The sequence below is a fragment of the Blastocystis sp. subtype 4 genome (genome assembly GCF_000743755.1).
Source record: "Blastocystis sp. subtype 4 strain WR1 chromosome Unknown seqid_0155, whole genome shotgun sequence".
Taxonomy (NCBI): Eukaryota; class Bigyra; order Opalinata; family Blastocystidae; genus Blastocystis; species Blastocystis sp. subtype 4.
The window spans coordinates 1-25,032 of NW_014569392.1; the positions used below are offsets into that span (position 1 = coordinate 1).

A 25,032-nucleotide genomic window follows, 5' to 3' on the forward strand; every position below is an offset into this window, starting at 1 on the left:
GAACTGGTTAGGGGCACGAACATCGTACCACTCCTTCTTTGCCATTGTATCGATCACCTTCTTTCCCTTTCCCTTCTTGTTGATCTTCTTCTGAGTCTTTCCAATAGCCATTTTAAACTTGCCAATTCAAGAAAAGTTTGGTGTGTGGCGTCCCTGCAAAGTATATATTCAGGGGCAAACATTCAATATGGCCTCTAATAGATGGGCAAATGCCTGTATTTTGAGTCATTAATGGGTCCATGTTCCCATTGAATTACATCTCTTTTCAAGAAGCAAAGAATGATTAACTCTTTTGAAGAGTCGGAGAACATTGATTAAAACAAGGTAGTAGAGAGTCTTATCATGGAAACAAGAGTGTGATAACAGATCTTCATAAAAGTAGTATGAATATATTTGAACAAGTCTAAAGAGTTGGTAAAGTGGTTTTGTTATGGCACGAAGAAAAGAGATAGGGCATGATCAGTTCACAAACAACGAAACTACTGAAAGAATCGTACAGAATAGACAATAAGACGACTGTATAGATCATAAGAATCAAGGAATTCAAGCTTCATATATCGAATACTAGAGCAAGACACAGAAAAGATCTATCATTGAGTGAAAAAAGCCAAACCAACTTGAGGGATATTTGAATTCTCGACATACAGAGATTCCGAAAGAGAGGAGAATTCAACTCCATCTTCACTTCCATAAATAACAATAGACTAGAAATATAAACAAATTTGTCTGAACTACCTCAGATGCAAAACCACCTTGAAAAGTGACTTCTATGGATGATACTGAAGTTGGTTCATTAAATGTGAAGATTAGATGTTGAGGAAGAGTCTGAATGATAAATAAACCCTAATTCGACTTTATCCGAAAACCAGAAGGTCAGTTCATTTGAATCCAATACACACTTCGCCCGACGAATACGATTCTCATGTTTGCCTTCCGAGGATGCACTTCAAAGTTACGATACGAAAGGAAAATGAGTACACTACTTTCACAGGAACAATTTCCATGCTGAATAGAAACGTAGATCGTGAGATAATAGATAATGGAAAAGAAGGATGTATTTGTTGAATTCCGATTATCTATTATTCTCTCTGTTTTCATCGATTCTTGTGTTTGAGAGTGCCTGAACGTAGTGGACAATATGGGCAAGTCGTCAGGTATTCTTCGATTCGGGTTGTTTGCGTTTCTTTTTTTGCTAAATGTTGGTGATTCTCTAGTTTGCAATAAATATAGGTTGTCGTTTATGATATTTTAGAAGAGTGTTCGCAGAAGATTCAGAAGTTGATCATTTCAGATGTTTCTTATTTTGTGATTATTTAACAGTAGTCATTTACAGTGAGTAATGATGAATTGACAACGTTTTCTATTCCTGTTCAATCAACCTCGTCAGTCAGTATTTTACCAACATCATCAGTACCTATTCTACTGACTACATCCATACCTGATTCACTGGCTACATCAATTCCTGAGTCACCAAAAATCATTCCACCAACCTCAACCTCATCTGTTTTAACACCATCCATACCAATCTTATCAACTTCGCCAGCACCTACAGAGACCGTTGATATATTTTGTTCGATTTGGTTATATGGAATCACTGGTAGTATCTGAAGAGAAGGACGATAATATGGTTGAAAACACTACACCAACTGGAGGCAGTACAAGAGATGGATTAAAAGGATTAGCAGCGAGAACTGATATTCGAACTGCTCGCTTTAAACGGAAGAAACATGGGCCTACCCTTTCAAAGAAATAATGATTTTGTTCTATAATGTGTAGAAAGAAGAAGGTTTTAGATTTGAAGTTTCCTGACTTTTCAACATATCAGATTTCTGATGGCTCAGACTATGATCTTGTATTATTCACAACAGCGGAATCCAGCAAGGTATTATCAATAGAAGATGATGAATAATAGAATTATGGTGACTACAAGATCCGAAATCACATCCGAATGTTGAGTTTCTTTCAACGTGAATTTCGGTTCAAAGGTATTGTATTTACGAATACTCCATCCCTAATTGCTTTTGCGAAGCGTTACAAAGTATTGACAATCTCGAAGTATCCAGTGAACAAATTTCACATGCCTCTAGTTCGAGAGATGTTCACGCTAAGCCAATCTACCTTTTCTGCCTCCTATTATGGATACATCAACAGTGACATTCTATTGTCTCCCAACATCATTCATGCTGTTGCTCTTGCTGCATATAACACTCAATTAGGCCTATTGAATCCGTATGTAGGAGTTGATGAATTATTGTTATGAAGCATGAGATTGCAGGTCGTGTTCATGAAACCCCCAAGTATGATAAATTGAACATCACGAGTCGAGCAACGTATATGAGATATCTAAAGAAAGCGAAGTCGGTGATGAGACCATTCCGTAATGAGCATTCGGCTGTAGGATTAGTAGATTGGTTAAGAGACAGGACTACTTCATCTTTCCTCAGTCTGTCAATTTCTCTTCGTTTGAATCGGTTGTGATTGGGAGAATGCGAGTGGATAACTATCTCTTGGGTCTGCCTCATCAGTTGAATCAAACAGAACCCATTGGGGCTTTATTGGACTGTTCTCATTATGGTACAGTTGATAGATCAGTATGAAGTAGTGTTGGGAATCCATTTGGGAAGAGACGGATATAAGCATCGTGAAGTGAGGGATCGGCTTCGAGAAGAAGACATCAATTGGAATTATCAGTTTGCTTCAAATATTAAGAAAGCTCGTTCATCTCTTGTGTATTCTGACTATGTGTATCGTAAGCATTGTTGAGTCCATTGAGTGTAGCCACAGTGAATGTGTTTAAAAGCGTGTGATCTGTTTGTTGAACAAGGATACGAAAGAAGATAACTAGACTCATTGAGTACTTGTCCTGACTGCAAACAGTCAATAAACCATTGGTAATGAAGGATAGGAAGAGGAGTTTCAAACCGGGTATCGCTAACCATATGTGTTAATAAGTCCAGCTTACATCCTTCTTCAAGAACAAGTGCTCCTGTTTGTTCAATCAATCTCTCAATTCCTTTTCGCTCCTTCTCACAATGGACACAACAACGAATGAATTGCAATTGAATGGTTTGATGTGGAACGCAATAAATGCTTTGAAAAGAGTTCTTTTCTCCTTCTATTTCATCATAAATCCATTGGGGTGTATGAATCTGAAGAGATGGACACAATACCAGGAGTCGTTGAATCAATGGAGACAAAGAGTGTGAAATGATGCATAAATCTTCAATTGAATGACTCTGGATGAGATAAAGAAGATGAGCATCTAAAGAATGGGATACAATATCAACAGTCCCTCCGTGAGAAGTGATAACTTGACTTAGCATACGATCTTCATATCTATGAATGAGTTTATGGGTATGTTACTCACAGATTGGCAGAGATGAGGATATAGTGGGAGATCTACATCAAGAAAGAATAGACATATCTACCATCAAATCACTCGAATGAGTGGAGGAATATAAACAATGATTCAGTGAAAGTGGTTCACAAGGAGGAATTGAGACATGTGTTAAAGGCTGTTTTGATTGTATGCAAGCAATGATCTGAGATTCAGAAAGAGAGTGAACACCGGATGAACTCGTTCTAGATTAGAATGCGAAAAGCGAGAGTACCCAAGATAATCATTCCTGGAAGGAATATCATCACATATCAAAACATGAGTCAAACGCGGTGATCGAGTATATAGAACAATCCCACCAAAATAGACGATTACACGAGAATAAGTGTCAAGGTTGTGAATATCGTTAGTAAGCACATAGAAGATACATCCTGAAAAGACGAAAAAGGGATTAAGACTATAATGAATCTACAAATAAGAAATGGAAGCAGGTCCTACAAAGGGGAGAATTGTCTTTGCATGTACAGATTCCTGAAGCCACTGATTCGAAACAACAGGAACCCCCGAAAGAGGAGGAAGGAGTTTTTGGATATGATCATACGAATCATTGATTCCTATTACAACATTGATGTCTTCATCAATGAAGTCCCGAACAAATCCGCCATTTCTTAGAATCATCGAACGAGCTTGTTCTTTTTGTTCTTTCGTTTCTTCGTCATTGTTGCCAACCGAAATAAAACATTCGATGCCTGAAAGCAATAGCTCTTCATCCATGAAAGAAACACTAGTTCCCGCCAACTCTCACTTTCAACAATCCGCAAGATACTCATTTAAATATCCGATTATTCACAACAAACACCCACAGATCTAATGAGCAGACGACCAACTATGAATATCTTCTGTTGCATATATCATTCGCTTTACCTGTGGAGGGACCATCTTTTTTGAAGCGGCTTTACGTTTGGTTATTGTCACCATCTTCTTTGGTTCTTTTTCTTTAGAAATCTCTTTGCTAGTGGACTTATTCTTTGTAGAAACGTCACAGACGGGTTTTGGATCATCGACACCAAAAGACGGTAACACTATCTTTTCTACATGCTAAGGACGAATTCAGAGGCCCCACTTTCATTCCTAATAGGAGTACACACTTTTGGTTCGGTTGTCTGTTTCTGTTCATCTTTATTCTCTTTGTATGTTCTGCAGATTTAAGAATTCCACCGAATCAAATACACTGATATGGTTTGAGAAGTATCATCTTCGTCACTATCGGCATATGAAAAGAGATTCAGTGACATCTCAGAGTAGAAAGGCCGTTCAGTTCAACCAAACTTGAAGAAATGTGTGTTCATCTTTTTCCCCAATTTCGTTCTCACAATACCATAGTAACTCATTATAGCTATCGATTACAAAAGGAAAGAGATTATCTCATATCATTGTATCTTTTATATGGCATGCTAATTACTCTTTTTTCTCTTATTTATTGTATGGACTATGTGTATAGTATTACTATCACTGGATCTAGTAATCTAACACTGTTACATACAATGGCATCCTTCTCTCCTGGTTATGAGGCGGATGGTATATCTGTACATGAGGAATTTATTGTTAGGAACATATGGGAGTCTTATTCTTGCACAACCCATTACTGTTTGTAATAAGTTATCAAACAATGTTACGGATTCTGTTGTTCTGGTAGAACGCTATGGCAAGGACACTTCTTGTCCATATGAGCAACAAGCTTTGCTCGTCGAATTGGTTTGATTGTATGACGAGTAGATCCAGGACGCTGGAGGAATCTCTATGATTGTGATGGACAATGAGTATAGAGAGGGTATGTTGGTTATTTCAGCTCAGAATGCTACTCTAGCTCAACAAGTAATGAGAGATACTGGTTTTATGAGTGTAGGTTATGATTCCTGTTGTTTACATTACCAAACTCAGTGGCGAAAGTCTTCTTTCGGTGATGGAAACATCCGATATACTGTACGTCAATATCACAGCGGATACAGAATGTAAGTACGATTGATGTGGAAGATTTGTAGATGTCTTCTATCAATACGATCCTCAATATGTCTGGTTCTATGGTATCCAATTTTTCGCTGTTATTTTTTGGATTGGTAGCATCTGTTACCATTCAGATCACAATATAATCAGGAGGATAACGAAGAAACGGAAGAAATTATATAATCGAATTCGTCCTGTAGTTTATTCTCGACAGTAGTTGTGAAGATGTGTTTGACATACAGAACATATCTTCAGAATTATAACCTTCAGGTTCTCTTTTCACGTTCCCCTCTTCCAATGGATGAAGAAGATCTACGATACATTCAGCAGTATCGAGATGTTTGTCCGATTTGTCTGGAAGAGTTCCATTATGGTGATATTGTGAAGATACTTCCCTGTAAGCATGTATTTCATATGAGTTGTCTGGATCCATGGTTCCTTGAACAGAATGCTTCTTGTCCTGTGTGTAAGAAGGGTATTACAAAGCATGGAATGGCTACAATTACACAGAGTCAGATAGGAAGTGAATTGGTTCAGGCTCTTCGTAGGAATAATGATAAGTAGTAATGAATAGGATATCAGAAGAAGATTCATAGGTTCTGGTGGTGGTTTTGGATAGTGGACATTATATGTACGTTACTTATCTTGTAATATACGTATGTTTGTTGGAAACAGAGTCAAACCCTTTACAGTTCCTGTTCTGTTTGTTCTACTTTAACTTCAGTTGTTTCAGTTTTGACTTCTTCCGACTTCACTTCTTCAACCTTCGCTTCCTCTGTCTTTCCTTCAGTTTCTCTCTCTTGCTCAGCTTTTGCCTTCTCTTCTTCTTCTTTTCGTTTCTTTTCGGCCCAATACTCTTCCTCGGCCTTTCTTCTCTGTTCATCTCGAATTCTCTCTCTCTCCTCTTCTGCCTCCTTATCTGCCTTCTCAAGTTTCTCTTTCATTGTCCACCAAGTAGAAATGTTCTTAGGCATATTTTTCATCTTCTACAAGTTATGCTACCACTCAATTCCTACCACAATGATATTATCCCATATTCCGACTTCATACTTCTTCATATTCAGAACAATTCGGCCTACAGCCGCTTCTGTCCAGTCACAGGCCTAATGCATCAATACACCTCTCTATCACTTACACTTGGATTAATTTTGTTCATAAGTCTCAAATTCAAAACGAACTTCTTCTTTGAAGCAGGACTACAGATCATTCAATCCACTTCATTGATCACCATTTTGCCTCAAAATAAACAGATGAAGTGTTGAATTGAACCGATTCAACAGTACAGCCCAAGGTTGAAGGAGTATCCCACTTATGAGCCAACTTGATATTCATTTTCAACTAGATATGAATCCAACCACTTGAATTCCACATCTTCCCTTCCTTGGGCCCACTGGAATGCTGGTGAGATAACAGTATAGTCTTCTTTGTTCTTATTAATAAGATTCTGGAGTTTCTGAATACTGGCACTATCCAATAAAACAACTAAACTAATCACACCGCTGACGAGATACTGCCTGTTTAAACTCTGTTGAAATGTCTATTCCCTTTGCATAGGCCACAGTTATCAACTTTTCTCCTGCCTTCCACCAAGAATTCTCAACACACTACAAACATTCAATCTATTTCAAGGATATACCTTTTGGATCCATGAAGACTCCAATGTTTCACTCCCTTCCTCCACCTTCGTCAAATAAGCAAGCAACTCATTCTCCGTTTGAATTCCAGGTACATCGCACAGAACGATCGAAAAGAGGATAGCAAATACAATAAAGCACGTTTTCATCGTACCTTATACACCGGTTAATAGAAGTTTTGGGTTTTATCTATTATTCTAGAAACGAGTGATTGATTAAAGGTGGAACAGAGGAACTAATAGCTATTAACAAACACAGTTCTGAGTACCAGGACTTGCATGGACATAAGAACCCGAGAATCTTCTTGGATTTCTCTCATCTCCTGATACCTTTTCGTTGGAGATATTTCAAGCGATATCTGGATTTAGAAGATTGTCTCTCATGCCTGACTATGGAGTATTCCACTAATATCTTCAACCACCAACTGTATTATCAGTGAGTAGATCCACTCCAAGAGTGTATCTATCACCTCTCTCTAAATGTCCCAATCTTCTTCAACTTTCACTTTCGGTAGCTTTCTGAGAAGCTTATCCATGTTATCGAAGATAAGATCAACCCAACTACGATTATCCATGTTTTCCAGATTCACAAAAAAATAAGCTAACAATTAGATATTCTATCTGCTAGCCCGTAGAAAAGAATTGTTGATCAGTTGGAGAATTCATCATTCAAAAGAAATAGCCGGTTTCCAATCAGATATTACTATTAATTCATTTTTAGTCCTTTCTAAATAGAAGTGCAGAAACGTATCTGAGACGGAAAAAATAGCCGAAAATAGATGTGATAACTCCAATGTTATGTCCAGTTAGTAATAAAAGGCTAGTTGTAATTCTGACTATGATCCATTACCAATGAGTGTACCAAAAGTAACTACTATTTTGCAATAAGACCCAAAATAGATAACAGATTGATAAGAAAACAACCCATCAGTCCTTAGATACCATTCATGATTCTCATGATACATGTCTAACTTGGTAGAGATGTGATGAGATTATGAATTCAAATAGTTTTCCTGACTGCATCTGATGATCGATTCATTCATTAAAGGGATAGTACTGGTCTCAATTGATTATTTGTGAATCCCTTTCCATTTCAACTTCATTAATTTTGCTTCACTTGTGGGATAATGCGATGGGCTCATGAGAGGGTAGCAACTCTGAAGATGAACCACATACATTTTTATCGATTGAATTGGTAGACTTTGTTTTTATCAGTGCCTTATTTTGTAGAGACATGTCTGATCTTGAAGAATTCTCTGACGTTGATGCTGGAGCTTCCAATACTGAGGCTCTTAAGGCCGGAAAGATCCGCAAGGGAGATTTCATTGTTATTAATGGAAAGCCCTGCAAGGTCGCTGATGTTTCCACCTCCAAGACCGGTAAGCACGGACATGCTAAGGCTACTATTGTCGGTATTGATATCTTTACTGGCAAGAAGTACGAGACCATTTGCCCTACTTCTCACTCTGTCGAGACCCCTGTCATCAAGAGAGAGGAATGGCAGGTCACTGATATGGATGACGAGGGTTTCCTTACTCTGATGAACGATGCTTGCGAGGAGAAGCTCGATTGCAAGGCTGAGGAGGATATGATCCCTGGTATTCGTGAGGCTCTGGACAAGGGTGTTGAGACTGTTCTCGTCACTGTCTGTTCTGCTATGGACACTGAGAAGGTCATGGACTGGAAGACCGTCAAGGAATAAATGGTTTTGCCGCGATGAAATCGATTCTTTGTTTCATTTAACAACAAACATTCAACTAAACAATATTAAATCAGGAGCTTTTCAATCTCCACCTTAATGTGGTTGATCTGGTCGTTCAATTGTGATCTCTCATCTGCTACGATCGAACAGGCGATAACAGGACGAGTAACACCACAGGCACGTCCCAGAGCAATCTTCGATGGTACAAACACGTAAGGAACATTCTTGTCCTCACAAAGCAGTGGAATGTGCAGAATGATCTCCAATGGCTCTGCGTCAGCAGCCATCACTATGAAAGAAGCTTTTCCACGGTTCAGAGTCTTTGTGGCTACACATCAGCACCAAGTCATCTCCTTTTACCCTCATTCGCTCCTTTCTTCAGCTGGCGATAGTTTGTTGCCTGCTGGACAAGATCAAGAATAGTAGCAGTCAATTCGGAAGGAGCCAGGGGATACGCCTTGGATGTATCGCTTTCCTATTCTATTAGACGTTCCAATCATCATCATACACTCATAATGGTTCTTTGAAGAAATGAGTGAGATAAAAAGAAAGCGAAAATTCCCGTGGAACCTGATAGCAGTCGATCTTGAGGTCTCAATTTAAGAGTTGGTTTGTATTCTGATGTTTAATTCTGTTCTCTTCAACGACATTAACAAAGCTGCCTTTGGTTCGCTGCTTTGATTTGGTTTTTATTGTAGATGTGATGAAGGATGGCTATTGCTTCGACCAGAAGGCAACTATTAAGACTTCCTGGCAAGGATACGTTCTACTTGAGCTTGATGTTGTAACCCGTAGAATTTCTCACTCGAAGCGAAGAACCCCACAAGTGCTTTCAATGGAAAGATCTCCGTTGACTTCAAGCCCTTCACCTATTTGGCAGTAAAGAAGCTGTCAATTGAAAACACGGGCGCTGCTGTTTGTGATTTTGATATCCCGAACTTTTTGAAGGGTACAACTTTCATGTTCAGGTAGTTACTATGCAGTTCTTTGAGGTTAGATCCCAGGGAGATGCCTGTACATATGATGTGAAGAAGGTAATGTGTGGACTCAAGTATGTGTCATCTTGTTTCACAGGAGACGTCAATTATGATGTTGTATCTCAGAAGTTTGATACTTCTGGTGTTGTCGCTGTATGTCCATTGGGATCTTTTCATCGTAGAAAGACAACTTCATGATTGGTTGCAAGGTCCAAGGTACGAAGGATGGAGTGAGTGCTGTGGATGTCGCCACTGCTTATCGTTTCAAAGAATGTGTCTTCTCTCTTGCCAGTATTCGTAATCACACTGGAGTGGATGCAGCCGTGTATATCAAGCCCTATAAGAATGTGTCGTTCGGAGCGGATTGTGTGTTGTCGTTGACAGAACCAAAGAATCCCGCTATTGCATTTGGAGTGTGTCTGAACCCAACTACGAGTTCAGAGTTACGCACAAAGGTGGACAGTGACGGAAAGTTGTATGGTTTCTACAAGACCTCGGTAAGCAAGAATGTGTCTCTTTCAGTGACTGGAGCTGTTGATTACGCCAACATCATGAGCGGATCCCATAAAGTGGGAATCGCTATGGAAATGCGTATTTGAAGGGTTTCTTTTCTCTTGTTTCGCACAAACAGTCGTTAGATATCCTTCAGAATCTCCATTGCATCAGCTGCAACTTCCTCACGAGAACGATTGGCATCTACTCTCTTCACCATTCCCTTCTCATCGAACAGATTAATTACAGGCATGCTCGTCTCCATGTGAGTCTTGAAACGCTTTACCAGAGACTCAGGATTATCGTCCACACGACCTGAGGTCTTGCCACGCAGCAAACAACGCTCCGTCATTACTTCTTCGGAACATTCCAGAAGAAGGATGAAGTGTAACTAGCTGTGAATGAATTAACACAAACTCACATGAACCTTGTCACCAACAAGTTTGTTCCATCCCTCTAGATTCTCCATACTACGAGGGAAGCCATCAATGATGATCTTCTTCTGACCCTGAGCCTCGTAGAAACGAATCTTCTTTAAGAGGAGGTTAATGGTAATTTCACCAGGAACAATCAAACCTTTCTTGATATAGTCATTGATCAATTCTGCGTCCTTGCTTCCACTAGACGATTACAGGTGCATTTCACTTCAACCTCTCTTTCTCTTCACGCAAACAGTCTCCTGCACTAATTGGGATCCATCCCAGCTTCTCCTTCAGAGTTGAAGACACAGTTCCCTTTCCTAGACATCATCCTTGAGAAGGTAGGTAACGAACCTGATCCAGGTCCTCCAAGAAGGAAAATGACTTGGGGTTTGTCATCCTCCTTCGACTCATCCTTTTCAATCTTCTTGCAGTAATCTTTACAATTACACTTCTTCCAGTCTATAAATCATTCGGAATCAACTGTTTTGGACATTTTCTGTAAATGAAATAACCAAAAGCAACACCAGCAGTTGCTCCAACGACCATTGCGACTTCCCTGATATTCATTCTTCATATACTATACCTACTTGCAGTGACACTTCGACGACATTCCAAACTCGAACCAAAAGAATGGGAGAATAAATGTAACAAACAGATTGCGAGCATTACTTAGGTAGATGGAAGGATATTCCCATCTCGATCAGTAGCAATTCCAGGTATAAGATAGTTCCGACTCGCAGTTTTCTGACTCTCAACATCTGTAGAAAGGTCCACAGAATTCGGGAGTGGTACAGGTTGTTGTCCAGCACTCACCATTGGTCGCATCCCTCCCTGCATGATACTGGGAGGCACTGTTTGTGAGATTCCTGGAGGTACAGTTGGTTTGACACTCTGAGGAGTATTCTGAGGAATACTTGAAGTAATTCCCTGTGGTATTGCCTGGGTCATGTCAGGAGGCAATCCAGGAGGTAACGATCCGGGTCTCGAAAGAGTTCCCATCACCTTGCCATCCATTGGAACCATCATGGAAGGATAATATGGACCTGGAAGATACATCGAATAACCCATTGGAGTCGGATAATCCAATCGTCCTTGAAAACTAGAAGGATAATAATTCACGCAATTCATTGGTCGAGATGCTGGCATTCGACTCTGCTGTGACAAATACCCCGGATTCACTCTTGGTGACATTCCTGCTGGGATTGGCATATGTTGATAATAAGGATCATACCCCTGAGGAACAGACGTAAAAGGAGGATATGATCGATTAGGTACATCACTCATAGGACCATACCCAGAGGATCGTTTCACTAAAGGTTGTTTGGAAGGAAGATTAGATACTGAAGGACGTATCATTTGATTCGGCTGAGGATATAAAAGCGACTGACTCATAGTCATTCCGGTATTGTTGTAAACGACATTTTTAATCATACTACGAGAAACAGAAGATGAATTGAAACTAGTTCCAGGAACGGACTGAGCCGTGTCTAAAGATGTCGGCCGAGATTTAGGTCGCTGAGAAGAAGGTGAAGAAATGGCTCCTTTAGAGAGAGGAGTTGATGAAGGAGACAACACATGAGTCTTCTCAGATGGTTCAGAAGAAATAACAATTGGAGGAATCAAATAGGACATATCTTGATATGTCCTTTTCATAGGAGCTGGCTTTGAATCCACATTAGTATTGGGAGGTTGACCTGTTGCTGGATTGTGTGTGAGTAAGGATAAAGCAGATGGAATCACAGGTATGCTTGTTTTTGCACCTTCATCCTTTCCTTGTTCTGAAACAGGCTCAGTTTTTGGTTCAGGTTTGCACTTGATTGACTCCTACTCTTCATTTCAACTACATTCTTTACGTTCGAGGAACACGTATTATCTACTACAGAATCATTTTTCTCTTCCTTTTCGTTCTCTTGGGCCTCCTTAGACACCTTTGATCGAGTAACAATACCTTCAGATTCTGTTGAGCTTTCTTCCTTTTTCACAGTCCTTCGAGTCACTGGTCGGCTGTACTGAATAGCGCTATCCTCAGTACTACCACCAGCACTATCTGGATCTTCCTCGATCTCAAAGTCACTATCCGCAGATTTAGAATTATTGCTTTCTTCTGCATATGCAGTGTCTTCGTCAATATCATAAGCTTCTACATCGTCCTCCACAAGAATCCCTTCTACAAGGGCTTCCAAACTAAGTCTCTGTGATCGAAGAGATGCAATTTCGAAACATACTTGTGCATACTCTTTGCGTAGCTACAAATCATAGCCATTATCGACACTTGCGCAATTCACGTTCTGTTCTAATTCTGATATCTCATCCTTGTATTGCTTGATTCTACATATTTCATTTCTCCCAGTTCATACAGTTCATCATTCTTTGGAATTGCCTCATTATTGTCTTCTTCCATCCTTCAAGTTCCAAACAATACAAGTAAAACTTGTTGATAGAAATTGTTTGAAGAACAGATCTCTGTTGGTTTATACACCCCGAATCCCGCCTATTTTTGACATCGATTGTTTTGAATACAACACATCATTTTGACATTTCGCAACATCACTGTCATGAATATACAACCGAATCAAGGTGAATGACCGTTGATTGTTTCATCCTGTAGAAGAGTTGCCTCCTGAAGAACTAGCTTGTTGTGCTATTTGTAATGATGGGGAGTGGATTGAAGGAGTAATGTTTAATTTGATTTGTAATGTAGGATCCTATTGTATTTTGTGATGGTTGCAATATTGGTGTACATGCAACATGTTATGGAACTCCTCTGAGTTGTTTAGTTGAAAGAGAATGATTGTTAGTTCACCATATTCCTGAGGGAGACTGGTTTTGCGAATCCTGCTTATCAAAACAAAAAGACTGTGTATTTTTGTTTCATTTTATTGACTTACAGAAGTGTATTCTTTGTGGGAGGACAGGTGGGGCGATGAAACGAACTACAGACTTCCAGTGGGCCCATGTGAATTGCGCGCTGTGGATTCCTGAAGGTAGTTATGAGTTTATGTGTTCACTCGTAGTCTTTTTTCAAGATCCTGATGGTCGTGACTACATTGACTATTTCCACATTCCAGATGAACGGTGGCACAAGCGATGCTGTTTCTGCAAGAGTACAGATGGTTGTTGTATGTCCTGCAGCGGTGTGAAGTGTGATTGTACGTTCCATGTGAGTTGTGGAATTGAACATAATGTAAGTCACAGATCTTGACTGTTTATACTCAGATATTGCTTGAATATCATGTAGCAACGTCTCCAGACCAGCAAGATGTGATTTGTGGCTACTGTGAAAACCATACAAAGATGATGAAACGGAAGAGTAACTGGAGGGGAAAAACATTTAACAAATACAAGTGTTTGTTAGAACAAAGAAGAACAACTATTGAGAGAAGATCCGTTTTGATTGCATTTGAGTATAATCCAAAAACTCTACAGAGTCGTCGTTTCGTATGCTTCGACGGCAACAACCGTTAATAATATGCTGAAACATTCTTTCTATTAACAAAAGTCCTCTTTGCATCGTATCAGAGGCCATTAAGTAGAACCGAGTGATGAGGACATGAAAGTACGCCATCTCTGTTCAAAAATGAATTGGGTTATAATTGGGTGTATAAGAAACAAATCAATCATAAACCAACTCGACGAGGTGATTTGATCTGAACACCTCGCTGCAACGATCTTCCAAAAGTACAAATATTCTCTGCTCGCTTATGCACTTTTGGCTTCTTTGCCTCCTCTTCCTCCTGTTTCTTCTTCATCTCCTCTTCCATCTCTTGTGCCATTTGCTCTTTATTTCGCTTCACAGCCTTTCGAGACTCCAGACTCGATAAGTAACTCTCTTTCAAGCTGAAAAACATCGGAGCCAATTCTGCAAGCCATTGAGCATCTACAGCGGTCACACATCGCATATATTCCTTTGTTGTCATCACTAGTTCGTGATATACAATATAATCAGGAGTATATCCTAATCCATACAAAGCACTTGTAGGATGCAATTGACAAGGAGTACCTGTCAGCATATTGATATAAGTTCCAATTCCCTTAATACGAGCAGCATTGAAGAAATAGGCAGAACAGACACATTTTCGGACTACGTCCCAATTGCTTCCACAAGATACATGGGGAATATGTTGTTGTTTCATTAGATCCAATAATTGCTTTCGAACATTTCGAACCCGCATCATCGATCGAGCATGTAGATAGTTCCTTTCACACCATCTCTTGCTATATTGAGCTCTTTTCCATTGTAAAAATACATTGAGATAAGTTAAGTGATCACTTTCTGGAATGCTGAAATTCGCTCGAATGTTGTCTGCTTCCTCTTCCTTCTCAGGAGGACGATCAAATATCTAGACATCATTTTCAATCCTGTCTCTTACATTGGGTACAGACAACATAGCAACAATTGTGACAATTTCAGCAGTACAATTGAGTTTCTCTGCCATCACCATCATCTTCTGCAAATATGGATCTAATGGATACTCCACCATCTTATCACCAATATCAGATAATGCACCAACATTCGTCAATGCACCCAAAATCCACAACTGATACATGGAGTTAGTAATATTCTCTTGTGGAGGAGGATCCATAAAATCAAAGTCGTAAAGATTCTCAACACCCAACTTCTTTAGAAGAAGAATCACATTGCCCAGATTTGTTCGTTGAATTTCAGGGATCTGGTTCTGAAGCATTTGTGTGGTATACATGTACTCAGTATACATACGGAAGCAGGTACCAGGACCTGTTCGACCTGCGCGACCTTTTCTTTGATCAGCATTAGCTTGAGAAATGGGAGTAACAACCAAAGCATCCATTCCAATCGCTGGATTGAATACTTTGAGTTTGCAATAACCACAGTCGACAACGTATTTGATACCATCCACAGTAAGCGAAGTTTCTGCGATGTTCGTACAGACCACACATTTTCTCATTCCTTTAGGTGTCTGCTTGAACACAAGACTCTGTTTTGATGCACTCTGAAGAGAGTACATTGGTAACATTAGCAATGGTGTTGTCTTCTTCTCCAACCTGTTAATTCTCTCATTCACAAGCTATGTATCATTCTTTGCAATCATATCTTACTTCACACACACATTCAATATCACTTTGACCAGTCATAAACACAAGTATATCACCCTCATCCCAACCAAGATGAATTGTCAAAATCTGATTCACTACTGCATCCACATAGTCATCTGAGGGTGATTTCAAGTACACTGTATCGACATGGAATGTTCGACCAGGAATATTAAATATTGGTGCATACCCAAAAAACTCACTAAATCGATCAGCATTCATCGTAGCTGAAGTAACAATAAGTTTCAAATCTGTTCGTTTTCGAAGAATCTCTTTCATAAGACCAAAGAGAATGTCAGTATTGAGAGATCGTTCATGAGCCTCATCCATAATCACAACTCGATAATTCTCAAGGTAATGATCACTGATTGACTCTCGAAGTAGGATTCCATCTGTCATATATTTTATTCGAGTTTTTGGTGAAGTGCAGTCTTCAAATCGGATGGCATATCCTACTTCTTCTCCTAATTTCACTCCTTTCTCATCAGCTACACGCTTTGCAACACTAGAAGCTGCAACACGACGAGGTTGTGTACAACCAATCATCCCCTCTGTAGCATATCCCTCTTCATATAGATACTGAGTCAATTGGGTTGTCTTTCCTGAACCAGTTTCACCCACAATAATGGTCACTTGATTCTCTCGAATCACTGATAGTAACTCATCACGCACAGAATAGATTGGTAAGTATTCACGTTGCTCTTGAATCGATTTCATTTGACTAAACAAACTGCTACCAGCTGCATCTGTAAGATGACCACTATAACTATTCTCAGCTCTAATTCTCATCAATGCTCTATCATTCCTACTCCATTTCAGCATCTGTCTCCTTGTCCTTTCCATCTCCCTTCTCGTTCACTTCACGAAGACCCATCACCTTTCCCATTTTAGATCCATTGAGCTCCCAGAAGCGATCCTTATTCATCACACGAGTCTTCTCACGTTCCTTCATCCATGATTTCAGTGTTTCACTTCCTTTCTTCGCTAGAACAGCAAAATCAGAAGTCGGATCCTTTACTGTCGAAACCATTTCAATCTGACGAGTGAATTGAATCTTACCACTCAGAAAAGGAGGTCGAATACTTGAAACTATCAGAGACACACGATCTTCATTTACATCTTCCGTCTACTTCTCAGTCGTTTCATATTTCTTACGGTTTCTCCTTGTTGTGTCAATACCCCACTTGCTTGTAAACGATTGTTCTCCCATTTCTCTTGATCAAATTGAAGTGCACTTTGACGAGCTGACATATGAGGATTCTTTCGATCACCCATCTCTCGTTTATATCGCTCTTCCATTCGAGAAAAGGCTTCACTGTTGCCAGTAAAAATACTATCAGGATTCTCTGTTACCTGACCTTCCTCTGTTGTGTAAAATGCATCATCCGAATCTGCATCACTCATTCCTAAGAAATCAGCGGAGAATCCATCATCCTCATCCAAAAGAGGATTTCTTCTACTATGACCACCATAGCGAGCAGGGGTTTCTTCCGTTAGGCTGCCTGTATACTAAATATTACAAAAGAAAAACAGAATCACAGAATGGCTCCTCTTTTCTCCTCGTGTTGCTCGTCCCAATGACTCCTCACGAGAAGGGGTTTGAGATGCACTTTCCTGACTAGAAGAATGACTTGAAGGAAGAGGAGTACTCCCTACACGCTCATCCCAATACAAAATTCCAAACGAATAGACTGAAGTGGCATAGCTTCTTCCCACTCATCATCACTTCCTTGATTACCCGTTAATTCCTTCCAAGACTCCACATATCGCTTTGACAAACCTTGTTCTCGGTGAGAATGCCTTGGTTCATAATCTCGATGACGAGAATGACTAATAGATCATCCTTCCATATCAAATTCGATACGATCGATTCGATGAACCATGGAAATCACGTTCGTCTTCTCTCTTCCTCCTTTCTCTGGAATCTTCATTATCTCGATCTGACTTCCGAGAGGAACTTCCACCATCCCGTTCTTGATGATGATGACGTCTTGATGGAGGAGGAAACATGATTTGTTCAATTTCAACAAGAAATGAAAATCGGGCATATTTCTGTCACCCATTCAAAACAGCATTTCTCCTTTATCCCGTGATTTTGGGGTATGTACACCTCTTTTTTCCTTGTTTTATCGATTATCATTCTTGCCAATGCAGACGTTGTTCGGGGGTAATGTCTTTGAGTTGTTATGACTCGAAGAGGAATTAGTTTTCTGACAACAGAGAATCTGGATGGGTTGCTAGAAGGTGGAAATACTGTTTTGGCGGTATGGAATAAGGCTGATTGCACCAAGTGCGCAACTGACTTCTGGGATGTCCGTTATTTGCTCTACGCCTTCAAGGATGAGTCTGATGTTTTGTATTGGTTGGTACCTCAATTCTAGTTCTTCATTCTTGGTACAACAACAGGAACAGACCCTGAACTCGATCAAAACTATAATGTGGACACTGCATATGAAGGGTCTGTTTTTCGTTTATTTGTGAAAGGATCTCGGAGTCCTTATCTTCCTGACGAGGATTTTGACCTTGTAAAATATTGTCTTTCATTATCACTTCGTAGTTGACATGGATTTCATTGAAGACGCAATATGTTCCTGCTCAAGACTATGTCTTCCATCTAAACGATGATACTCATGCACAGTTTGTGAAACGCACAAAGAAGACAAATGCTCTTGTATTCTTATACATTCCACCCAACCAGAAATGCCAATTCATCGCTCAAACATACTTTTCTGTGGCCTCCCTGTTCAAGGATGAGAAATCTATCATCTTTGCTAAGGTGAATTGTTTCGAAACACCTAGGCTATGTGGTTTTTTAAATGCGCCAAATGTTCCTGCCTTCCGCTATGTTCCATACAACGCGACAGAGCGAGCGATCACGCAGCCACGCTTCAATGAAGGAGAAGATATGGTGGATTACCTAAATGATTATCTGGGTGAGTGAAGGAAGAGGAAGTAATGTATAGGAACCTATGTGAGTCATCAAGGGGGGTTAAATGAACTGTATGGTCGTGAAGAGGAATTGGATGTCTTGGCCCACGAGTATATGGCAATGGTATTGGATAAACAGTGATATGAAATATAGACAACTCGAAAGGAGTATCTCTCTGTAATGAAGAAAGTTTCCAAACTGAAGAACAAATACCGTGCTTCTTATCGTTACTACAAACTTATGAAAGAGGTATAAACAGAAAGAGAATGGAACATAGATGCTTCAACGAGGAGAAGATGCGTTAAAGGAAGAAATCGAGTCAGTAGAGATTGCTCTTAAGGATACTTCGAAAGAAGACAAGGAATATGTGAAACTTATCGCTCGAAGAAACATTGCTTATCAATTTGAACGATTTGATTGGAATCATACAGTGATCTCATTGAATCAATACAATTTTGATTATGTCCTAAGGAATCACAATGTGTTGGTCAAATTCTTTATGCCTTGGTGTTCCTATAGTCAATCCTTTGCTCCAATCTTTGTAGGAAAAGAAGGAAGGAATGATCGATAGGAAGAGGTGGCTAAGGAAGTGAATGATGTGGTTCTAGCAGAAGTGAATCTTGAAGACTATCCTGTGTTTGCTGTAGGTGAATGGAAAAGGAATGAGGAATAGACTCGATACCATATCAGTGCATATCCTACACTGAAGTGGTTCTCCAAGGATGGAGAGAAGCGACTTCCTATTGATGTAGATGTAGAGAGAACAAAAGAAGCCTTAGTCCAGTATTGTGAAGATATGACAAAGGAACATGAAGAGAGCGAGTTATGATTTGTTTCCTACAAACACCCGATGCTATCATACCAAATTCAACTAAATGAGGAATCTCCACAGCTAACCAAGGTGCCAACTAATGATCATCCACAATACAACACAAATACTCCAAGAGCCATTGCATGAGCAATACCAAAGGTTGGACTATTCTTAGCCCAAAGGGGATTAAAATGAATGTCGCAGCAAATTTTTCCTCCTCGATACATTTTGGGTGTCTTCCCATCGAGTTCTGGTAGACGAATCTCTGGAGGACTTACAGGATACGTTGCTGGAAGCTACACATTTATTAAACACAATTGTGTGACATCAAATTCAACGCGAAACTCATACTTCACCCGTTTGTAGTAGATCCAACAAGTTCCATTCCAGCTAACTCATCACTTTGACCCAACAAAACTACTGAATGCCACTTTTGTCACAACTGAGTTTGAACCAATCACTATCATTCTTCTTATTCAATTTGACATACTAGAATGTTATTCCAACCACAACAACTACTGCAATTAAAGATACTAACTCTTCTTTCAGACGCTCTTGCCAATGATCCTTATCTTTTGGACTGGCCGTCGAATGGAGTAATGGAATCTTTGATACAGTCTCTTCAATGTCGTCACTCATATCCAATCGCTATTAAGAATTCTATTCGATAACCGCGGTATTCACAATTCATGTTCTATATCTCATTTCAGCAGGTTTGTAAAGTGGACGTTCCATGAATGAGTGAGTCTCAAGTGAGCGAAATCAATGCCACGGATACTCCAACAACTGACACGATGTCCCCTTTATTGACAGTTCCAGTGTCTGAAAGTTAGGTTGATCTCAGCATTCAATTATAGGGCCAGTTCGATTCAAACCAAAACATCATTTGTTTACTCGTACTATTCCGTAAATTGTAATTTATATAGGTCTCCTACTTCCTCATGAACGAGTTGCCGAGAATCCACCGGAAGATAAGCCTAAGAAGCACCATCGAGGATACAAGAGACATTCAAAGGAAATACTTCGTGACATCCGTTTTGCTAAATCTATTGTTGATAGTATCAACGAAACTTCCCATTCGATTGTGTTTGATGATCTGCATGTCAATTTCAATGGCCTAACATGTAGAGAGAAGATGGTACTGAATGATGAGGAAGTTATTTCGCATGAGGATCTATCTCTCCAAGCAAGGGAAGTGCTTATGCTTTAGAAGTATTATTTTTAGGTTATTGCGAATGAAATGGAGCCAGTTCAGTATTGCGAGAAGAAATGGAATCCTAGTGTGGAGCCTGTGAATGCTGATGTATTTTGCGTTTCTGAAGAAGATATTGAGTCCATTCTAGCAGGAGAATTACGCCTACCTTATCCTATTGAGAATGAAGATGCTTTCCAATCGATTCAGGATCAGTTGGATACTTCTATTGTGCGTAATCTACCTCCTGAGTTTTGGGGTTCTCGTTTCTATCTGGATTCTTCTACAGCCTTAACATGCTCCCCAGTCCAGACACTCCCTCCTGCCTATGACGATCTTCTTCAAAAGCTTGTGTGCATAGCGAACCGAAAGGAACCTCGAATTATGCAAGTAGTTCATACTCGCTTTAGTAGGAAACGCTCAAATCGCTATCTCAATGAGTTGTGTTCTAGTTTTTCCACAATAGTAAAACCCTCGTATATTCGGTTGTCCTTACCTTATGAGTAGAATTCTGAAGAAGGCATTGAAGCGGATGCACGAAATATCGGATTCCCTTTATACTATTTCTTCAGATAAACGATCGAAAGTCATTTAGTCAATTGTTTCTTATGACTCATTTTCTTTTCTTTTATTTTTTGGCTGTAGTTTCCTGTCATCTCACAGAATTGAAACAAGGTGATCATTTACATGTTTCTGTGCAGTTTTTACATCAGGATGTACGATTTGAAGAACGTATGTAATTTAGCTCCGTACAGGCTGGCTTTCCCTTCCTTCAAATCAATTACCTTTATTCATGAGAAAGAGTAGCATTGCTGTTCCTCTCTCCTTATCAAATATGCAGTATAATACCCTAAAGCCTATCAAGCTGTAATCATAAATGTGGAGTACTAATTATAGGTCGTTTGAGTTTCCAGATATCAATCGCCAAACAACTTGGCTTACAGTGTACGATGGACGTGGTGTGTTTGCAAAAAGAATAATTTTGAATATTCAAGTGAAAGATCATAACGTGCTATGGATTGATGAGCATGTTGACTGTTACTATGAATACCATGATTTAATCTATAGATTACCCCACAATTTTCCATTCCGGAACCAAACTTCCGGACACTATCGAAATCGTATTGAACTGGCATTCAGAAAGTGCATTTAATAGTACAAAAGGATTTCCTGTATTGATGTGGGTTGTTACACTTGGTACACTTGTGATTTCATTTGGTATCTGGATTTCCCATATTACTGAGGAAAGAGAGTCTATATTGAATCAACAATTCAAGCAGCCTAAGCCACAGAAGAATGATTGAAGTCCTTTATGTATGATATGACTATGTGTTTGCTTGTAAAACGTGTATATCAGTCCTTAGAACTCACTTTAATTCACTGATTGAATAATAGAATGAAAGAAAAGAGAAAAGAACAGCATTGAGACTTCTCAGCGGGTCCCCCACACTGGTACTAACTCAACTCGTAATGACTTAGCTTCCTAGATCAGACGGGTTAGGCACTAGATATGACCGTTCTTGTTTTTTTCCTTTCACTAACTCTTTTCAACAACACGTTCTTATCCCTCACTTCACTGCAAATCTTTGAACATCATTGCAATCAACTCTACTCATCAACAGCAGGAAGTTAATTACTATATGAGAGATAGTTGGAATGGCATTTGCTTTTCCTTTGTATTGAATTCCCACGGTTCTGTCAATCATGCAAGTAGCCACTATTCTGCTCATTGTTTATTTGATTATGTCGGTGGATCCAAACAACTTCAACTGTATGCTTCTATACACTTTAGAAGTAATAATTCGTAGCCTTTCAAAAGGGTATGAGAGCTGCCCAGCCATTTATTTGTGGTTGTATCTCAGCGTGTACAGCATCTGCTTGTGTATTTCTTGACTATTTCATTCACTGTAGGTTCAACCTATTGATCTGATCAAGACTCGAATCCAGCTGGTTGGAAAATCTCAGAACCTCGGAGCCTTCGCTATCACCAAGAATCTTATTAAAGAAGAAGGAGTTATGAAGCTCTATGCTGGTCTTTCGGCCTCTTTAATGAGACAGGCCATTTATGGAACAGCACGTCTTGGACTCCATCGTGTATTCACTAATAAGCTGAAGGAACGTAATGGTGGAACGATCTCCTTTTTTGCCTCTTCTCTTTCTTCTATCACTTCGGGAGCTCTTGCTGGTATGATTGGAAATCCTTTCGATATTGCAATGGTTCGAATGCAAGCTGATGGTCTTCTTCCTGTTGAACAGCGTCGTGGATATCGAAACTGCTTCGTTGCTCTTGTTCGTATCACAAAGGAAGAGGGATTATGGACTTTGTGGAGAGGTTGTCTTCCTATGATCTTCCGTGCGATGTCAATGAATTTTGGTATGATGGCATCGTATGATCAAGCTCAACAGTTCTTCGACAGAAAGCTTGGTAAGGGTTTGTATTCTAATCTTCTCTCCTCCGCTGTGTCTGGTTTCTGTTGTGCTTTCGCTTCTCTTCCCTTTGATTTAATGAAGAACCGTCTCATGTATATGAAGGCGGATCCTGTAACCAAGGAGATGCCCTACAAGAACCTGTGGGACTGCTTTATCAAGATCTTTAAGAATGAAGGTATTACTGCTTATTGGAAGGGCTTCTGGACCTATTATTTCCGTTGTGCTCCTCATGCCATGATTATTCTGTTGGTTAATGAAGCTTTGATTCCTGGTTATGAAAAGCTCTGTTTCGGTGGACGTGTAGCTAAGTAAGTGTAGGAGAATCCATGATTTAACGCCAATTGATTGTTGAAACAAATAACTGAGAGTACAACACAGCAAGAATCACCTGAAGAAACGTGAAATCATTGAGAAGAACATCGATACTGCCTTCCGAATTGTCAAAAGCAATACTATGATTAGGTCTCACCCATAATTGCTACATGAAGTCATCCGTGATCCCGCAGGAAAGGATTCAAGTACAAAGAGAACCAGCATGACCATCTACTACTCACCATCTATATTTGACACATACCTGGAAGAGAGAGGCAAAGACCGTTCCAATATAAGATTTCCAAACGACAGAACAGAGGATTGACAATACTATGTAAGAGATTTCAATAATAAGTACCTAAGGAAACAATATATAGTACCGTTTTGACAACACGTTCAGGTTGGAAGATGGTAGAGAAGAACTGAGAGGGTCCACGAAACGTTGCCAAAGCTGCAATAGTCATAAAACTACCCATTGTAAAACTGATTGTGAACTTTGCCGGTCGTATCAACAACTATGAATCACACAAAGTCCTGGATAAAACTGTTGGAAGACCAATCAGATAGGCAATCAAAAAGAATACGAGTGCAAGACCAAAGAATACCAATACTTCCTTCATTGTGTCACCTCTATGATTTAATTCAAAAAAGAATTTATACGCTTCTGATATCCTTGTTCCAACCGTCTGCACCCGACCTACTAATCCTACTGACTCCACATCTCCGTTATTTCCATTTCCTGAATTAAATATCGATGAAAACCATCTGCTTGAAGAAGAATTGTCTGGTTGAAGGGACTAGTTGTCAAATCATAACAGTTTGCTCACAGGTTCTTTCTTTTGATCTTCATACCATTCTCCAAAGCTCTTTGAAGGCATTGAATTGCGATTCAGTGTATTATTAGTCTCAGTCAATGAGATAGTGAGGAACAACTATTAGAGCGATTTTGGTTGTCTTATGCCCAATTTGTTTCCAAGTCATTTTCTCGCTATCCAGATGCTTTCGTTGGCATTGAAATATCGCTTCGGACTCCAGATCATTCAAAGAGCTGGAAAATACTCAGCGAGTCGTTTCTTTGCTACCAAACAAGATGCAAAGGAAACTGACAATCCAACGAATATTCCAAGTGGAAATGAGGATGTAAAACCAGTTGAGACGCAAAGCAGGAAGATAGACTCTGAGCTCCCTGATTTCCCGGAATATCCCTTCATACGAGAAGATTTTGTGTCAGGAATTCGTAACAGAGACTATCTAAAGACTCTTCCAAAGGAGAAGCGAATCGACCTTCTGTCAAAGAAGTCTGGAGACATTGTTTACTTTGATGATGAGGAATTCAAACATTACTTTCCTCATGAGTAGTTCTTTGGATAAATCGACTAATGAATTAGTTTCTATGCTGGTTTTGAAAAACAGAAGGAATTGACACTAATGAACAGTCTCCAGATCCGCAAGGAAGCTATTACTTTGATGCAGAAGTTGAGAGGTATTTATTGGAGTATGATGTCATATCTAGCTTTTCAGAATGGAGAGTCCATTAGTATGTATCCATTTTTAGCTCTAAGTGGTCCTCGAGGAAGTGGTAAATCGTATGAATGGATTGTAAAAATGATGTGAAGAATGGTTCTTCGTACGTTGTATTACTACTGTCGTCGTAATAATTGGATTACTCTGTTTGTTCCCTCTGCTCGTATTTGGACTCATCAAGGTATTGATATCAAGAG

At 39.6% G+C, this 25,032-nt stretch overlaps 16 protein-coding genes across 16 annotated transcripts; 9 read left to right on the forward strand and 7 right to left on the reverse strand.

Annotated features, from left to right (window-relative positions):
* Nucleotides 1-479: 479 nt before the first annotated feature.
* On the reverse strand, nucleotides 480-1,004 carry JH06_2887 (nuclear receptor 2C2-associated protein; the record flags this gene model as incomplete). The annotated part of the gene is made up of 5 exons (XM_014671533.1): nucleotides 480-587; nucleotides 618-704; nucleotides 736-825; nucleotides 854-944; nucleotides 979-1,004. 5 exons carry the CDS (start codon nucleotides 1,002-1,004, stop codon nucleotides 480-482), a joined length of 402 nt encoding a protein of 133 aa, XP_014527019.1.
* A 764-nt stretch (nucleotides 1,005-1,768) lies between these two features.
* On the forward strand, nucleotides 1,769-2,763 carry JH06_2888 (hypothetical protein; the record flags this gene model as incomplete). Its single annotated transcript, XM_014671534.1, has 5 exons — nucleotides 1,769-1,882; nucleotides 1,913-2,233; nucleotides 2,263-2,394; nucleotides 2,424-2,574; nucleotides 2,603-2,763. The coding sequence occupies 5 exons, from the start codon at nucleotides 1,769-1,771 to the stop codon at nucleotides 2,761-2,763; spliced, it is 879 nt and encodes a 292-aa protein (XP_014527020.1).
* A 2,118-nt stretch (nucleotides 2,764-4,881) lies between these two features.
* Nucleotides 4,882-5,524, forward strand: JH06_2889 (hypothetical protein; the record flags this gene model as incomplete). The annotated part of the gene is made up of 6 exons (XM_014671535.1): nucleotides 4,882-4,915; nucleotides 4,947-5,092; nucleotides 5,114-5,212; nucleotides 5,244-5,349; nucleotides 5,380-5,438; nucleotides 5,459-5,524. 6 exons carry the CDS (start codon nucleotides 4,882-4,884, stop codon nucleotides 5,522-5,524), a joined length of 510 nt encoding a protein of 169 aa, XP_014527021.1.
* A 114-nt stretch (nucleotides 5,525-5,638) lies between these two features.
* Nucleotides 5,639-5,937, forward strand: JH06_2890 (E3 ubiquitin-protein ligase; the record flags this gene model as incomplete). Its single annotated transcript, XM_014671536.1, is given in 2 exon segments — nucleotides 5,639-5,901; nucleotides 5,916-5,937. The coding sequence occupies 2 exon segments, from the start codon at nucleotides 5,639-5,641 to the stop codon at nucleotides 5,935-5,937; spliced, it is 285 nt and encodes a 94-aa protein (XP_014527022.1).
* Nucleotides 5,938-6,027: 90 nt separating this feature from the next.
* Nucleotides 6,028-7,124, reverse strand: JH06_2891 (hypothetical protein; the record flags this gene model as incomplete). Its single annotated transcript, XM_014671537.1, has 7 exons — nucleotides 6,028-6,327; nucleotides 6,358-6,444; nucleotides 6,477-6,537; nucleotides 6,570-6,679; nucleotides 6,711-6,807; nucleotides 6,839-6,945; nucleotides 6,978-7,124. The coding sequence occupies 7 exons, from the start codon at nucleotides 7,122-7,124 to the stop codon at nucleotides 6,028-6,030; spliced, it is 909 nt and encodes a 302-aa protein (XP_014527023.1).
* Nucleotides 7,125-8,208: 1,084 nt separating this feature from the next.
* Nucleotides 8,209-8,676, forward strand: JH06_2892 (translation initiation factor EIF-5a; the record flags this gene model as incomplete). Its single annotated transcript, XM_014671538.1, has 1 exon — nucleotides 8,209-8,676. One exon carries the CDS (start codon nucleotides 8,209-8,211, stop codon nucleotides 8,674-8,676), a length of 468 nt encoding a protein of 155 aa, XP_014527024.1.
* Nucleotides 8,677-9,022: 346 nt separating this feature from the next.
* On the reverse strand, nucleotides 9,023-9,182 carry JH06_2893 (ribosomal protein L7 L30 S12; the record flags this gene model as incomplete). Its single annotated transcript, XM_014671539.1, is given in 2 exon segments — nucleotides 9,023-9,146; nucleotides 9,166-9,182. 2 exon segments carry the CDS (start codon nucleotides 9,180-9,182, stop codon nucleotides 9,023-9,025), a joined length of 141 nt encoding a protein of 46 aa, XP_014527025.1.
* A 115-nt stretch (nucleotides 9,183-9,297) lies between these two features.
* JH06_2894 (hypothetical protein) lies at nucleotides 9,298-10,252 on the forward strand (the record flags this gene model as incomplete). Its single annotated transcript, XM_014671540.1, has 5 exons — nucleotides 9,298-9,343; nucleotides 9,375-9,439; nucleotides 9,472-9,644; nucleotides 9,674-9,806; nucleotides 9,836-10,252. 5 exons carry the CDS (start codon nucleotides 9,298-9,300, stop codon nucleotides 10,250-10,252), a joined length of 834 nt encoding a protein of 277 aa, XP_014527026.1.
* A 35-nt stretch (nucleotides 10,253-10,287) lies between these two features.
* Nucleotides 10,288-11,177, reverse strand: JH06_2895 (UMP-CMP kinase; the record flags this gene model as incomplete). Its single annotated transcript, XM_014671541.1, is given in 7 exon segments — nucleotides 10,288-10,536; nucleotides 10,567-10,765; nucleotides 10,797-10,884; nucleotides 10,919-11,026; nucleotides 11,049-11,063; nucleotides 11,080-11,123; nucleotides 11,155-11,177. The coding sequence occupies 7 exon segments, from the start codon at nucleotides 11,175-11,177 to the stop codon at nucleotides 10,288-10,290; spliced, it is 726 nt and encodes a 241-aa protein (XP_014527027.1).
* Nucleotides 11,178-13,122: 1,945 nt separating this feature from the next.
* On the forward strand, nucleotides 13,123-13,769 carry JH06_2896 (hypothetical protein; the record flags this gene model as incomplete). Its single annotated transcript, XM_014671542.1, has 5 exons — nucleotides 13,123-13,144; nucleotides 13,176-13,240; nucleotides 13,269-13,335; nucleotides 13,366-13,551; nucleotides 13,582-13,769. 5 exons carry the CDS (start codon nucleotides 13,123-13,125, stop codon nucleotides 13,767-13,769), a joined length of 528 nt encoding a protein of 175 aa, XP_014527028.1.
* Nucleotides 13,770-14,184: 415 nt separating this feature from the next.
* JH06_2897 (pre-mRNA-splicing factor ATP-dependent RNA helicase) lies at nucleotides 14,185-17,340 on the reverse strand (the record flags this gene model as incomplete). Its single annotated transcript, XM_014671543.1, has 7 exons — nucleotides 14,185-14,907; nucleotides 14,938-15,612; nucleotides 15,644-16,415; nucleotides 16,447-16,763; nucleotides 16,793-17,146; nucleotides 17,177-17,289; nucleotides 17,310-17,340. 7 exons carry the CDS (start codon nucleotides 17,338-17,340, stop codon nucleotides 14,185-14,187), a joined length of 2,985 nt encoding a protein of 994 aa, XP_014527029.1.
* Nucleotides 17,341-17,739: 399 nt separating this feature from the next.
* On the forward strand, nucleotides 17,740-19,395 carry JH06_2898 (protein disulfide-isomerase domain; the record flags this gene model as incomplete). Its single annotated transcript, XM_014671544.1, has 9 exons — nucleotides 17,740-17,804; nucleotides 17,844-17,988; nucleotides 18,019-18,162; nucleotides 18,195-18,570; nucleotides 18,601-18,689; nucleotides 18,720-18,815; nucleotides 18,844-19,107; nucleotides 19,138-19,209; nucleotides 19,240-19,395. 9 exons carry the CDS (start codon nucleotides 17,740-17,742, stop codon nucleotides 19,393-19,395), a joined length of 1,407 nt encoding a protein of 468 aa, XP_014527030.1.
* Nucleotides 19,307-20,016, reverse strand: JH06_2899 (ubiquitin-fold modifier-conjugating enzyme; the record flags this gene model as incomplete). The annotated part of the gene is made up of 5 exons (XM_014671545.1): nucleotides 19,307-19,474; nucleotides 19,506-19,673; nucleotides 19,716-19,767; nucleotides 19,799-19,866; nucleotides 19,897-20,016. 5 exons carry the CDS (start codon nucleotides 20,014-20,016, stop codon nucleotides 19,307-19,309), a joined length of 576 nt encoding a protein of 191 aa, XP_014527031.1.
* A 2,375-nt stretch (nucleotides 20,017-22,391) lies between these two features.
* Nucleotides 22,392-23,311, forward strand: JH06_2900 (oxoglutarate malate translocator; the record flags this gene model as incomplete). The annotated part of the gene is made up of 2 exons (XM_014671546.1): nucleotides 22,392-22,451; nucleotides 22,481-23,311. 2 exons carry the CDS (start codon nucleotides 22,392-22,394, stop codon nucleotides 23,309-23,311), a joined length of 891 nt encoding a protein of 296 aa, XP_014527032.1.
* A 654-nt stretch (nucleotides 23,312-23,965) lies between these two features.
* On the reverse strand, nucleotides 23,966-24,189 carry JH06_2901 (hypothetical protein; the record flags this gene model as incomplete). Its single annotated transcript, XM_014671547.1, is given in 3 exon segments — nucleotides 23,966-24,008; nucleotides 24,022-24,108; nucleotides 24,128-24,189. The coding sequence occupies 3 exon segments, from the start codon at nucleotides 24,187-24,189 to the stop codon at nucleotides 23,966-23,968; spliced, it is 192 nt and encodes a 63-aa protein (XP_014527033.1).
* A 118-nt stretch (nucleotides 24,190-24,307) lies between these two features.
* JH06_5770 (hypothetical protein) lies at nucleotides 24,308-24,925 on the forward strand (the record flags this gene model as incomplete). The annotated part of the gene is made up of 3 exons (XM_014671548.1): nucleotides 24,308-24,666; nucleotides 24,700-24,794; nucleotides 24,825-24,925. The coding sequence occupies 3 exons, from the start codon at nucleotides 24,308-24,310 to the stop codon at nucleotides 24,923-24,925; spliced, it is 555 nt and encodes a 184-aa protein (XP_014527034.1).
* Between the last annotated feature and the right edge of the window lie 107 nt (nucleotides 24,926-25,032).